The 14515-nt window shown below is 35.3% G+C and overlaps 1 protein-coding gene across 2 annotated transcripts in view; it reads left to right on the plus strand.

Annotated features, from left to right (window-relative positions):
* The window catches only part of NBEAL1 (neurobeachin like 1), a 220591-nt gene that overhangs the window by 131595 nt on the left and 74481 nt on the right, over nt 1-14515 (plus strand). For both annotated transcript variants that reach the window (XM_026454600.1, XM_026454601.1), the window contains 8 exons: nt 886-974; nt 3486-4061; nt 4409-4584; nt 5960-6113; nt 6422-6550; nt 8866-9171; nt 9270-9419; nt 13036-13193. In XM_026454600.1, coding sequence (XP_026310385.1) covers nt 886-974; nt 3486-4061; nt 4409-4584; nt 5960-6113; nt 6422-6550; nt 8866-9171; nt 9270-9419; nt 13036-13193 — 1738 coding nt within the window. The remainder of the gene's footprint in view (nt 1-885; nt 975-3485; nt 4062-4408; nt 4585-5959; nt 6114-6421; nt 6551-8865; nt 9172-9269; nt 9420-13035; nt 13194-14515) is intronic.

Here is a 14515-nt window from a genome sequence, read left to right on the forward strand (position 1 = left end):
TTTTGGTTTTTTGATTTTTCTTTTTAGAAACAGAGTCTTGCTGTATTGACCAGGTTGATGTGCAGTGGCTAGTCACAGGTGTGATCATAGCTCACTGTAGCCTCATACTGGATGCAAGTGATCCTCCCACCTCAGCCTTCCAAGTAGCTGGGACTACAGGCACGTGCCACCATGCCCTGCTTCTAATTTTTTTTTTTTTTTTTTTGAGACGGAGTCTCGCTCTGTCACCCAGGCTGGAGTGCAGTGGCCGGATCTCAGCTCACTGCAAGCTCCGCCTCCCGGGTTTATGCCATTCTCCTGCCTCAGCCTCCGGAGTAGCTGGGACTATGGGACTGCAGGCGCCCGCCACCTCGCCTGGCTAGATTTTTGTATTTTTTAGTAGAGACGGGGTTTCACCGTGTTAGCCAGGATGGTCTCGATCTCCTGACCTCGTGATCCGCCCGTCTCAGCCTCCCAAAGTGCTGGGATTATAGGCTTGAGCCACCGCGCCCGGCTAATTTTTTTAAATAATTTTTTTCAGTACTTGATGACAGACAGTAGAATTTATGTCAGATGCTGGGAATTTGGGGGTATGAGGTTCTTTGTCTTGATTCGTTTGCAATCTTGTTGATAAGACATGTATATAAAAAGATAAATAATAATAAAAGAGCCATGCAGTATGGACCGTATGTTCAAGCAATCAAAAAAAAAGAAACAATTATTTAGGGTTGACTCAGGAGGATGTCAAACATTCTAAACCTATTTTTTCTTTAAAATTTGAACATACCTATAATTCATATTTTCAAATGAATTAATTATTTCAGCATTTTATACAAGTATTATCTACAGTTCTTTCTTTGGTTATCTCTCGTATTTAATTTTAATTTTTTGTTTTTCCTACCATAGATCCTGTTATTAATTTTAAAGATCTACTATCTGTGGTATATATATCTCACAAAGCACATATAAATGTTAGAGTGGCCATCTGCAGAAAGGTCAGTAAACTCAAGATATATTTTAACGAGAGCAGCATCGTGATCATGCTATAAATAACTTTGCATCGAGTATTTTGCAGCAGATACAAGTTTTCATTTATTTTATAAATGACATAATTTTATAAGTAAATAATTTTCTTTTTGAAGTAAGTTAACTCCATGTAATCATAAGAAATTGGCATGCGAATGTTATCTTAGCTCTTCATGGTCTCCTGCAAATATGTTCTTTCCAGAGTCAAAAATTTATTAGCAGAGAATAATTTTTTAATTAAGAACCTTCAATGATTGTGACCATTTCTAATTCATATACCGTATTTTAGAGTTTCTGAATCTTTTGAACTTTCTGGAAATAATTTTCTATAATTTGTGTATGAGTATTCCAACAATGATTTGTCTTCAGTACACAGTTAACCTTTAACTAAGTCAGGAGATAGTTATCCTGTCTTCCCCTTTCAGATCATAACTTTCTCTGTCCTCCACTAGTAACCATTGACCTGTCTATTTAATTTGCTTCCTTGCTTTTTTTTTTAAATTTTACGTCCTGATTTTGTCACATACTTATGAGATATATATATATATGTGAGAATAAGAGATCTCTCTCTATATAGTTTATATATACACACACATATATACACACACATATATAGTTTGTTTAACTAACAGAAAAGAAAAAAATATATATTTGTTTTATATATATATATGTATAATTTCCTTTTCTCTTTAATGTCTGCGTAGTGTTTCATTGTATGGCTGTTTCATAAGGTATTATCTGGTTCCTTATTGATAGACATTTAGGTTGTTTCCTGCTTTTCCATGTTATAAACTGCTATTATGAATGTCTTTTTATGTTTTCCAATTTGTGGTAATACATCTATAGGACATACTCCATGAAATAGACTTGCTGTTTCAAAGGGTATTAATGTTTTACATTTTGATGGATTTTTCCACATTGTCCTTCGAAATAGCTGTACCAGTTTACATTTATACAGTGTGTGTGACAGCGATTATTTCCCCATACACTCAGCTCTGAGTATTTGGAGCAGGTCATATAAATTGATCCTTTCCTTTTCACGTATAATTAGAAACAGCTCTCAGTTCAGCTTGGTTTTATCTATTATTTATGTATAAAATAGATATAAAATAAGTAATATTTTATGGAAACTTTAAAGTCAGCATGAAAAGTTTCTTTGCCAAGTAAAGCTTAATCTTGAAGGAAAAAAATTGATATTCTGCACCTGTAAAGTAACAGTTGCTCACTGATTGATATTGCATTAATAAAGAATCTTCACATCATTGTGACTCCTTGCCTTCTGTATTAACATATATTAATACTAGTAATATTGAAGTCCTTACCAACATTGTTCATCTCTTGCTCTGAAATTTGTCAGAGCTAAAACTTTTGTTAAGAAAGATACTCAAAACCCTGGAAGCTAGAGTTCTTTTCACATACGTAGAAGTTTATTGGCTTTGTGATAAAATTGTCTTAAAAGATCTTAACTGAATGTCTAAAGCTTTTTAAGCACTTGTTTTTATCTAAAAATTGAAATCAATTGGATAGTAGAGATCATACGTATTCCCATGTCACTGTTTACTATTCTGGCTAAGCAGTGGCATCCATCTTGCTGAAGTTCATTTTCTGGAATTAAAGTTTAGTTTTTGTTCTGTTTGTATAATATAGACTTACTGAACAATGTAGACTTTAGTGTAGACATACCAAACAAAAACCTTTTTGCAAAAGCAACCATGGCTCATTCCTGTAATCCCAGCACTTTGGGAGGCCAAGGCAGGCGGATCACGGGAGGTCAGGAGTTCGAGACCAGCCTGGCCAACATGGTGAAACCCCGTCTCTACTAAAAATACAAAAATTAGCCAGGCGTGGTGGTATGTGCCTATAGTCCCAGCTACTTGGGAGGCTGAGGTAGGAGAGTTGCATGAACCTAGGAGGCGGAGGTTGCAGTGAGCCAAGATTGTACCACTGCACTCTAGCCTGGGTGACAGAGCAAGACCTTGTCTCAGAAAAAAAAAAAAAAAAAGTAACTTTCCCTGAAAAAAACGAGACAGAAAAACATCCCTGGTATACTCAGGTTCTATCAAAATGTCTTATGTGTCCTATTCACTCCCCTAATGCCAGTGCCTAAAACTGTGCCTATAGTAGGTGTGCAATAATATTTCCTGAACAAATGTAAGGGGCTCATGGAAAGTAGTTGAGAGGATATTACTCTATTATTTAATATATACCATCATCCTATTCATTTTAATATTCCTTTTTTATCTTTCAGCAAATATTTTAGTGCACTCTTACTCTGTACAATGAGTAATATGGAGATTAGTTGGAAACACAATGCCAGTCTTCCAAATAGTTTATAATCTAAGAATATAATCTTTTGAAAGTATATTCTTCTATAGTTTCTCATTAAATTATTTTATCATTAAATAACTGAAAAGAGACTATTTTTGATAAAAAGTGCTATGTACTTTTTGAAGAATTTTGTATTCTTAATCTTTTTACAGGTTTTACACATTTTGCAGTCCCAGCCAGATGCAGCACATCAAATATCACAACAAGTTGGTTGGCAAGACACCTTAGTTAGGCTTCTTTTAAAAGCAAAATTTGAAAACGGAAATACTCTTCATAAGCACAGTAGGACTATTTTAATGAAAGACAATGATAAAAATATGTCAGCTGAAGATACTAAGAAGAACTTTGATGAAAAAACAGATGAGGAAAAAATCACCTCTTTTGCCTCAGTTGATGTGTCTTCAGATCAGTGGAGTTTGGAGGATAGACACTCTTTAGACTCAAACATACCGTTATTTCCAGAAGATAGCTCTGTGGGAGAATTGTCTTTCAAATCAGAGAATCAAGAAGAATTCTGGCATAGGAACCCTTCACATTTGAGTTTAGACCTCAGTGGAATTGACTCATGTGAAATGAGTGATAGTGGAAGTCAAGTGCCAGACAGTCTGCCTAGCACACCATCCCCAGTGGAGTCTACTAAATCGTTTTCTGTGCACTCTGACAAAGAAAGCAGCATCACAAATGATATGGGCTTTAGTGATGACTTCTCTTTACTTGAAAGCCAAGAGGTAAAATTGCTTATTTTTCCAAATGTTGTTTTTATTTTCATGTCTGATATATACTTCTAATCCTTAGAAATATGTGAGCAGTTGTTAACAATTTCATATTATATTCATGTTCTAAGTTTCATGATCTAAGGTTTAGAAACCTAGAAGTCACTAGATTGTGAGTTTTTTGAGAGCAAAGCTAGTGTCTTACTCATCTTGTATCTCTGGGGCCTAGTAAAGTTCCAGGTTCATTAAGGCACTTAAAAAATACGTTAAATTATTACAATTAGTATATGTAATGGTTCTTATGATGTGCTTTGAACAACTATACCCTCTAGTTATTTAAAATTGCTTTATATTTTCCATAGAGATGTGAGGAGGAGCTTCTTCAATTACTGACACATATTTTGAATTACATAATGTATAAGGGACTAGAGAAGTCTGATGATGATACGTGGATTGAACGAGGACAAGTGTTTTCAGCACTGAGTAAACCAGGAATATCCAGTGAACTACTTCGACCATCAGATGAAATAAAACTAACGTAAGCATTTAGTTAGTGATTTTCCATCCTCCTTTTGGTGATAGCAGGAGTCTAAAATAATGTTAGTTATTGAACATTTATTCAGTATTCCGTGGATATAGCAAGGGAGAAAAAGAGAAACTTTGTGCTCAGTTCCTTTTCCTGTCTTTTGCCATACTGGTAGGATCTAAAGAGGAATCCCAAACTCATTCCAATATGAGGCGGTTTAAGTCTTAAGTAAATTTGGATTGTAAGTGATTACAGATTTTTTGTTTAAACTGTTTTCTTGCAGTATTTGAGGACTTGATACATTGTTTTCTACAGGCTTGTCCAAATTTGAGTGTTTCCGTGCTAAGAGAAGGGAGTTGGGTTTTCATGATAATTAGTTCTCTGAAGGATTTAGGGTTCCTTGTAGATCAAGTTTGTCCAACCCACAGGTTGCAGGCCATATGCAGCCCAGGATGGCTTTGAATGTGGCCCAACACAAATTCATAAACTTTCTTAAAACATTATGAATTTTTTGTGTGATTTTTTTTTTAAGCTCATCAGCTATTGTTAAAACATATCGTTAAAATATTATTGGTGTATTTTATGTGTGGCCCAAGACAATCCTTCTTCCAGTGTGGCTCAGGGAAGACAAAAGATTGGACATCCCTGCTGTAGATAATAGGACTCTGTAGTGGTAGCACACCAGGAAAGTATTGCATCTTTTTCCCACAGGGCAAAACCCTCTGTAAGGCATAATAAGGCTTTCTTCCCTAACCTTGCCAATTTCCAGCTTTAAAGAAACAATTTAAGTATCTTATGAAGGATGGAATGTGAATTATTGTCAAAGCTTTTTTTATAGTCAAGTAAAACAGGAAACGTTTGACTTTTAATACTATGTTTATTAAAGATAAATACTCCAAACATTTCAACGTTTCTCCATTATTGTTAAATTCCATTTACAGACCTGGCATGGTGGCTCATGCCTGTAATCCCAGCACTTTGGGAGGCTGAGGCAGGTGGATCACCTGAGGTCAGGAGTTCAAGACCAGCCTGTCCAACATGGCAAAACCCCGTCTCTACTAAAAATACAAAAATTAGTCAGGCATGGTGGCACATGCCTGTAATCCCAGCTTCTTGGGAGGCTGAGGCAGGAGAATCACCTGAACCCAGGAGGCAGAGGTTGCAGTGAGCCAAGATCATGCCATTGCACTCTGGCCTGGGCAACAAGGGCAAAACTCCGTCTCAAAAAAAAAAAAATTTCTGTTTACAATGTCTTAGAGATACCTGCTAGAGATAGTATATCTTTAGAGATACAATGCTGCCTCTCAAGCTGTTTTGTTTTGTTTTTAATGTCCTACTATTTTTCTAAGCTCACAATGGTTTTAAGAGGACTTTGTTTTCCGTTTAGTTTGCTCCAAAAGATGTTAGAATGGGCAGTCTCAGAAAACAGAGAAGCAAAAACTAATCCAGTAACTGCTGAAAATGCCTTCCGACTAATGCTGATCATACAGGACTTTCTTCAGTCAGAGGGACTAGTTAATTCAAACATGTGGACTGAGAAGGTACAGTAATATCTCTTTAAAATTATAGTTTGGGTAGTTAAGAACTTTATTCAAAGAAAAATTTTGCACCCCCCCCCCCCTTTTTAGAGCATTAACGCTTAATCAGATTCAATAAATAAGGGTAAGATGTGATGAATAGTCACAGATTTTGTTAGCTATTCCTAGGATGATTCTTTTGGCTTTTGTCAGCTGAACATTGGACTAGTTTTTGAAATATTTGTGGTTTGTATTAATGTTGGGGAAAATTGATCATCAGTAAATTGAAAAACTGAATGTTTTTATTTCTCAATTTTTTTCCTTTGCGATAGCTTTTAGAGGATATGATGCTGCTCTTTGACTGTCTGTCAGTCTGCTATTCTGAAAGTCCAGTATGGGTAAAACTCTCTCAAATTCAGATCCAGTTGCTTCTAGGATTCATAGGAAGGGGTAATTTGCAGGTTTGTCCATTCTTTTATATCATTTTCTGTGCTTGCATGCAGCATAGCTATTATTTATGTAACAAGCAAATTAAAATGTCTTTTTGGTATTTTAAGTTTTTCATTAGTTCTAAAAGTATCCATGATTTCATTAGGAGTTTTGAGGAGCTTGAGAGGCAGCTAATTTGTTATTTCTTTCTGATATTAATACCTTTATATAATTTTAAGGCTTCCTTTTACAGGATTTATACATAGCTAATATTAGAAACATTGTTCGTATCATCTGTATTCAATGTAACTACTCAGGTGCTAGGTAGCCTGTATAGACTGTTTATGTATGTGCGGTTTAGGGCTTGAATTTTTTAGAAAAATTATTTTTTAAGTTATTCCTTTCAAATTTTTTCTGCTGTTTTACTAATTTACAATTTTACATTCTATCTCATATTTTTTTTTATTTATCACACACTAAATATCTACAAAGAACTAAGCATTGTGCTAGGTTTTAGAAATAAAGATAAATATTGGTCACAAGGAATATTTATTATTTCTATTTTAAATTTAAAATGGAAAAGGCTGAAAAAGTTTGATGTGAATTTTAGTCTGTCAGTTTTCTACTTACATGGGGTACTTGTGAGAACCTGGGTTAGATTAGTCATGTTAAGAATTTCACAGCTATTTACCTGGCCCTTTTTATTTTATTTTGATGTTTCCATTTTTGTATTTGGTGCAGGGAGGTTGGGATGGGGCTGGCTTCTGATTTACATAAACTAGATACAATATTAATAAGAACATGGAGAGGTTAAAATTCTGAAAACAGGTTGCCCCCCCGCCCACTTTTTTTTTTTTTTTTTTTTTTTTGAGACAGAGTCTCTCTGTGTCTCCCAGGCTGGAGTGCAGTGGCTCTCTGCTCACTGTAACCTCCACCTCCCAGGTTCAAGCGATCGTTGTGCCTCAGCCTCCAAAGTAGCTGGGACTACAGGCGCCTGCCACCATGCCTGGAAAATTTTTGTGTGTTTTTAGTAGAGACGGAGTTTCACCATGTTTAACATGCTGGTCTCAAACTCCTGACCTCATGTGATCTGTCCACCTTGGCCTCCCAAAGTGCTGGGATTACAGGTGTGAGCCACTGCCCCCAGTCATTCTATTTTTAAGAGTATAGTCTGATGATTCTATTTTTTATTTTTATTTATTTATATTATTGTGAATGCTGCAGAGAAGTAATTCTATTTTTTAATAGATATTTTATTTTTTTATATTTATTTTATTTATTTTTCATTGTAAAGGTAACACATACTCATTGTAGAAAATATGCAAAAGCGGCTGGGCGCGGTGGCTTATGCCTGTAATCCCAGTACTTTGGGAGACCGAGGCGGGCGGATCACCTGAGGTTGGAAGTTTGAGACCAGCCTGACCAACATGGAGAAACCCCTGTCTCTACTAAAAATACAAAAAAGTTAGCCGGGTGTGGTGGCGCATGCCTATAATTCCAGCTATTCGGGATACTGAGGCAGGAGAATTGCTTGAACCTGGGAGGCAGAGGTTGTGGTGAGCTGAGATCACGCCATTGCAATCCAGCCTGGGCAACAAGAGCAAAACTCTGTCAAAATTCTACAAGAGTAGAATTAAGTATTGGCTTATGAGGCTGGGCATAGTGGCTCATACCTATAATCCCAGCACTTTGGGAGGCCAAGGCTGGTGGATCACGAGGTCAAGAGTTCAACTTAATGAAACATATCTTGGCCAACATAGTGAAACCCTGGCCAACATAGTGAAACCCTGTCTGTACTAAAAATACAAAAAAATTAGCCAGGCGTGGTAGTGGGCGCCCATAATTCCAGCTACTCGGGAGGCTGAGGCAGGAGAATCGCTTGAACCCAGGAGGCGGAGATTGCTGTGAGCCATGATTGCACCATTGCACTTCAGCCCAGGCCACAGTGCAAGACTCCGTCTCAAAAAAAAAAAAAAAAAAGATTTGGGTTCCCTTATACTGGTGGTTTCTCCTAAAATATGTCTACATGTGCAGGCATCATCTAGGCCTCTTCATCTCTCACTGTGGGAGTTGCACTTTGGGAGAACAATGCAAATGCTGATACTCTGGCTACTGCTATTGCTGTAGATCTTTGTCTCTGACTTAGGAGTCTTGTGTCTTCTGCCAACACCTGTGAAACTATAGCAGCTAACTCTTTAGCTTGGAGGCAAAGTAACATCTGAGACCTTTCACAGTTCTTGACAGTTACTATATAAAAATTCTGAATCCACAGAGCCAGGCAGAACTTGTGCTATCACTAAATGTTTGCTTTAGTCTGCTCTTTCTCATCTCAACTATTTTCCTCCAGGTTTGTGCAATGGCATCAGCTAAGCTAAATACCCTTCTTCAGACCAAAGTGATTGAAAATCAGGATGAAGCGTGTTACATTTTAGGGAAGCTGGAACATGTTCTAAGTCAATCAATCAAGGAACAGACTGAAATCTACTCGTTTCTGATTCCCCTTGTTCGTACCCTGGTTTCCAAAATTTATGAGCTTCTCTTCATGAACTTGCACCTCCCTTCTTTACCTTTTACCAATGGTAGCTCCTCATTTTTTGAAGATTTTCAAGAATATTGTAATTCAAATGAATGGCAAGTTTACATTGAAAAATATGTAAGTTTTATCTTTTTTGATCAAGATTTTTCTGCTAATTTACCATTTTTATAGAGGTGAAGTCATATATTAAATTTATGTATCCTTTTTTTGGTAAGATTGTACCTTATATGAAGCAGTATGAAACTCATACATTTTACGATGGTCATGAGAACATGGCACTTTATTGGAAGGATTGTTATGAAGCTTTAATGGTAAATATGCATAAACGAGACCGGGAAGGAGGGGAAAGCAAGCTCAAATTTCAGGTAAAAAGTACATGTTTTAATATCTGGCTCTTCATGATGATTTTAGGCATTTAATATTGAATAAGAGTGATACAGGGCCCAAATTTTAAAATAAGCAGTGTTTCTATTATTTGTGTAAAAATTATCTTAGGATTAGAAGAAAAACAGCTAATCAGTAACAAGATCAATTAATAGGAAAATGTTCTATATATAGTGATTATGTAAAAAGTTTGTTAAGCTGATAGTACGTTAATAGATCCCTCTAAGGAGGCTGGATACATACCGTCACTTAGAGGGAAATTTGCAGGATATAATGTTTATATTAGAAAAGAAGAAAGGCATCAAATTTTAAGTTTCTACCTTAAGAAACTAGAGAAATGGCTGGGCGTGGTGGCTCACACCTGTAATCCTAGCACTTTTGGGAGGCCAAGGCGGGTGAATCACCTGAGATCAGGAGTTCGAGACCAGCCTGGCCAACATGGCGAAACCCCATCTCTACTAAAAATACAAAAATTAGGTGGGCATGGTGGCGCATGCCTGTAATCCCAGCTACTAGGTGGGCTGAGGCAGGAGGATCACTTGAACCTGGGAGGCAAAGGTTACAGTGTGTGGAGACTGTGCCACTGCACTCCAGCCTAGGCAACGGAGTGAGACTCCGCCTCAAAAAGAAAAAAAAAGAAAAGAAACCAGAGAAGCAAAATTAATCCAAATCCTTATAAGCAAAATCAAGGAATGAATAAAGAACAGAAGTAAATGAAATTGAAATCAGAAAAATAATAGAGAAAATCAATGAAACCAAGGTCCGGTTCTTCAAAATATCATTAACACTGATAAACTTCTAGCAAGATTGACAAAGCAAAAAAAAAAAAGAGAGAGAGAGAGATGTGAAAAATTTTTTATACCAGGAAAGAAAGAGGCAGTATCACCACTGACTCCACGGACATCAACATTGTAATAAGGGACTACTACAAACCACTCTATGCACATAAATATGACAACTTAAATGAAATGGATCAATTTTTTGACAGACACAAGTTTCCAAAACTAGTTCAAGAATAAGTATATGACCTGAATAGTCCTATATTTATTAAAGAAATATAATTTATAGTTAAAAACCTTCATAAAGGGAAAACTTCAGGCCCAGATGGTTTCACTGGCAAATTCTACCACACATTTAATGGAGAAATTATGCCACTTTCTCAGTCTCTTCAAAAATAGAAAAGTAGGAACATTTCTAGCTCCTTTGATGGGGGTAATATTATCCTCCTAGTGAAATCATAGAAAAATAATACAAGAAAACTACAGACTAGTATCTATCAGGAACATAGCTACAAAACAAATCTAGCAATATATTTTAAAAATAATACATTAGATCAAGCACAGAGGCTTATGCCTGTAATCCCAGCACTTTGGGAGGCCAAGGCAGGAGGATCATTTTAGGTAAGGAGTTGGAGACCAGCCTGGGTAACGTAGGGAGACTCCATCTCTACAAAAAATTTAAAAATTAGCTGGGTGTGGTGGTATGGACCTGTAGTCCCAGCTACTGAGGAGGCTGATGTGGGAGGAACACTTGGGTACAGGAGGTAAAAACTTTAGTGAGCCATGATCCCACCACTGCCCTCCAGTGTAGATGAGCAGCAAGACTCGGTCTCAAGAACAATAATAATAGTAATAATAATATATGACACAACAAAGTGGAATTTATCCTCAGGATGCAGGACTAGTTCAACATTTGAAGATTAGTTAATATACTGGACCACATTAGTAGTCTTAAGAAAAACTATGTTATCATATCAGTAAATGCAGAAAAAGCACTAGAAAAATTAAACATCCATTTGTAATCAAAGCTCTCAGCAAACTAGGAATAGAAGGGAAATACTTAAACCTTTACAAAAATCCTACCACTGGCTTCATATTCAGAGGCGAAAAACTGAGTACTTTTCCCTAAAATAGGGAACTAGGCAGGGATATTCATTCTCACCACTCTTAATTACTGTTGTACCACAAATCTTAGCAAATATAGTAAAAATAGAAAAAATATATAAAAGAAGTGTTCACATTAGGAAGGAAGAAATAAAACTATCTAAAGATAACATGATTCTGTGTGTAGAAAGTCTTAAGGACTCTATTATACCAGTAAATTACTATAAATGAGCAAGTTTAGCAAGGCTGCAGGACATAAAATCAATACACAAAATGTAATCATATTTCTGTTCACTAGCCATGAATAAGGAATGGGAAACAGATTTTCTAAAAATACTTTTACAATAGCTCTAAAAATAATAAAATGCGTAAGTATCAGTCTAACAAAATATATACAACATCTGCTGTATATATGCCAAAAACTAAAAAACACTTGAAACAAATTAAAGAAGACCTAAATAAATACAGATAGACACTGTATTCATGAATTGGAAGACTCAGTAGTCTTAAGTAATTTTAAGGTATATATATTTGGTTAAGCCAAAATGAGAACATTGTTCCTTTCTTAACTTAAAATATATTGTAAACATCTTTCCATGCCAGGCTGCAAAGTATTCCATTGTTTTATATATTAGTACATTTAAATGTATTTCCCATTGTTAGACTCATTTACTTTTTTCTTTATTATTGAACATCAAAACTGTGAATTGATGTTTAATTACCATGGAGCTGTCATGACTTTCTCAGTTTTCTCAGCAATGATCTGTTTTCAATATTTAGTAACATTGTATTCCAAAACAATTGATTTCCTACCAAGTCTAATAATAGTTAACAATAACAATTGTAATAACGACAACCACAAGTTATTGAGAACTTGCTATTTTTCTAGCACTATATTAAGTACTTTAAATGTTCATCTTTATTATGACAGTTATTGTTAACCTCATTTTACACATGAGAGGACACTGAGCCTCAGAGAATTAGCTAAGAGAAACAACTAAGCTAAAGATAAAGTTAGATAAGAAAAGTAGCTCAGAAAAGCTAAGATTTGTATCCAGGTCTAACTCCAAGGCATATATTTTTAACCGCATATTACTGTAGTGCCTCTCTAAAACTGTTTAAAATTTTAACTGTTCTTTTTAACATAATTCAGTGCTGGTTTGTTTGAAACAAATTAATGCTGTCATTTTAGTTTCTAATAGATGAATATTGATGTGAGTTAGATAAGCTAGTCTTCGGTTTTTTCTTTGAAACCTATGAACATTAATTTCACAGATTAAAGTTATGTCTTGGTAGTATACAGTGTGGTTACCCTTCTTTCTACTTTCTTTCCTCTTGAGTCTCATTTTAGATGCCTTGTAAATCAAAAGATCCCCTAGGAAAATTATTTTACTTGACAGTAAGTAGGAGGTTAATTATCTTGAACTTCAAAGTTCTGTGTTGAGGCACTTTGCATTTTTGAAGTTCAACACATGTTTATTGTTGGTTGGTTGTTTTTTTAAGTTTTAAAAAATATAAATAGATTATAGGTAAAATTATATCACACTTCATCAAAGAAAATGATTCTGATGGAATAAGAAAAGCCTGTTGGTTACTAGCTTCTGTCTCATAATGCAAGATTTTGTTGGTCAAAAATTTTAAATTATGGAATTAAAATGTAAATATACCTGTAAATATATGAGTCAATGAACTTAACTTTTATTGTTTCTTTCAGGAACTGTTTGTGGAGCCATTTAATCGAAAAGCACGCCAAGAGAACCTCAGGTATAATAATACGCTTAAGCAACTTAGCAGTCAACAGTTAGCCACTCTTAGACGCTGGAAAGCAATACAACTCTATCTTACATGTGAAAGGGGACCTTGGGCTAAAAGGTAAGAGGATATAATTTTATTAAGTACTCTTTTTTCTTTACAACTCTGGTCTAGAAATTTTTGAACCAATGTCCCTTGCACTCTGATTTTTTAAATGTTCAATTTATAAAAGGGTGCTTTTAATCTTATTTATTGTCTTTTTGTGAATTATAGGTCTGGGATGATTCGAGGTTCTATTGTTTTTTATTACAGTTATTTGCCTTCCTTTGACCCTTTGATATGAAGTTTATTGGACTTTAGACTCTTAGAGAGTGTTAAACCAATTTACTTCTGTCTTTCTGATACCACCTTTTTGAGCTACGGCTAATGCTGTTGTATGTTTGAATATTTTACAATTCATTTAATTGATCCTCAGCCACTTCTGTTTTGCTTAATTATATTATCTCTTTTTTTACAGCCCTTTAAAAAATGTGGTAAAATGTACATAACATAAAATTTGTCCTTTTAACCATTTTAAAATGTACAGTTCACTGGCACTGAGTATATTCATAATGTACAATCATCACCACTGTCTAACTTCATAACATTTTTATCACTTAAAAAGGAAATACTGTACCTATTAAAAAGTCACTCCTTATTATCCTCTGTCCCACCCCCTAGCAACCACCAATCAGCTTTCTGACTGTATTATTTGCCTGTTCTTTTTATTTCATATAAATGGAATCATACAATATGTGGCTTTTTGTGTCTGCCATCTTTCACTTAGCATAATGTTTTCATTATGTAGTAGCATGTATCAGTACTTTATTCCTTTTTATGGCTGAATAGTGTTCTCTTATAAGGATATATCATCTTTTCTTTATCTAGTCAACAGTTGGATGGGCATTTGGGTTGTTTTCCACTTTTTGGCTATTTTGATTAGTGCTGCTGGGAACATTTGTGTACAAGTGTTTGAACACTTGTTTTTAATTCTCTTGAGTATAAACTATGAATGGAATTACTGGGTTGTATGATAATTCTGTGTTTAATTTGCTAAGGAACTGCCAAACTGCTTTCCACAGCAGCTGCATCATTTTATATTTTCACTAGCAATGTGTGAGGGTTCCAATTTCTCCGCATTCTTACCAACACTTGTCATTTCCTGATTTTTTATTAGGACCCTCCTAGTGGGAGTAAAGTGGTATTTTATGATTTCATGTTCCATTTCCTAGTGATTAATGATGTCTAGCATCTTTTCATGTGCTTGTTGGTCATTTTTACATCTTTGAAGAAGTGTCTGCTCAAGTCCTTTGCCCATTTTTAGATTGATTTTTTTTGTTGTTGAATTGTAAGAGTGTATATATAAATATATGTATATGTATATACTCAATAATAGACCCTGA

The sequence above is a fragment of the Piliocolobus tephrosceles genome, chromosome 11 (genome assembly GCF_002776525.5).
Source record: "Piliocolobus tephrosceles isolate RC106 chromosome 11, ASM277652v3, whole genome shotgun sequence".
NCBI classification, from domain to species: Eukaryota; Metazoa; Chordata; class Mammalia; order Primates; family Cercopithecidae; genus Piliocolobus; species Piliocolobus tephrosceles.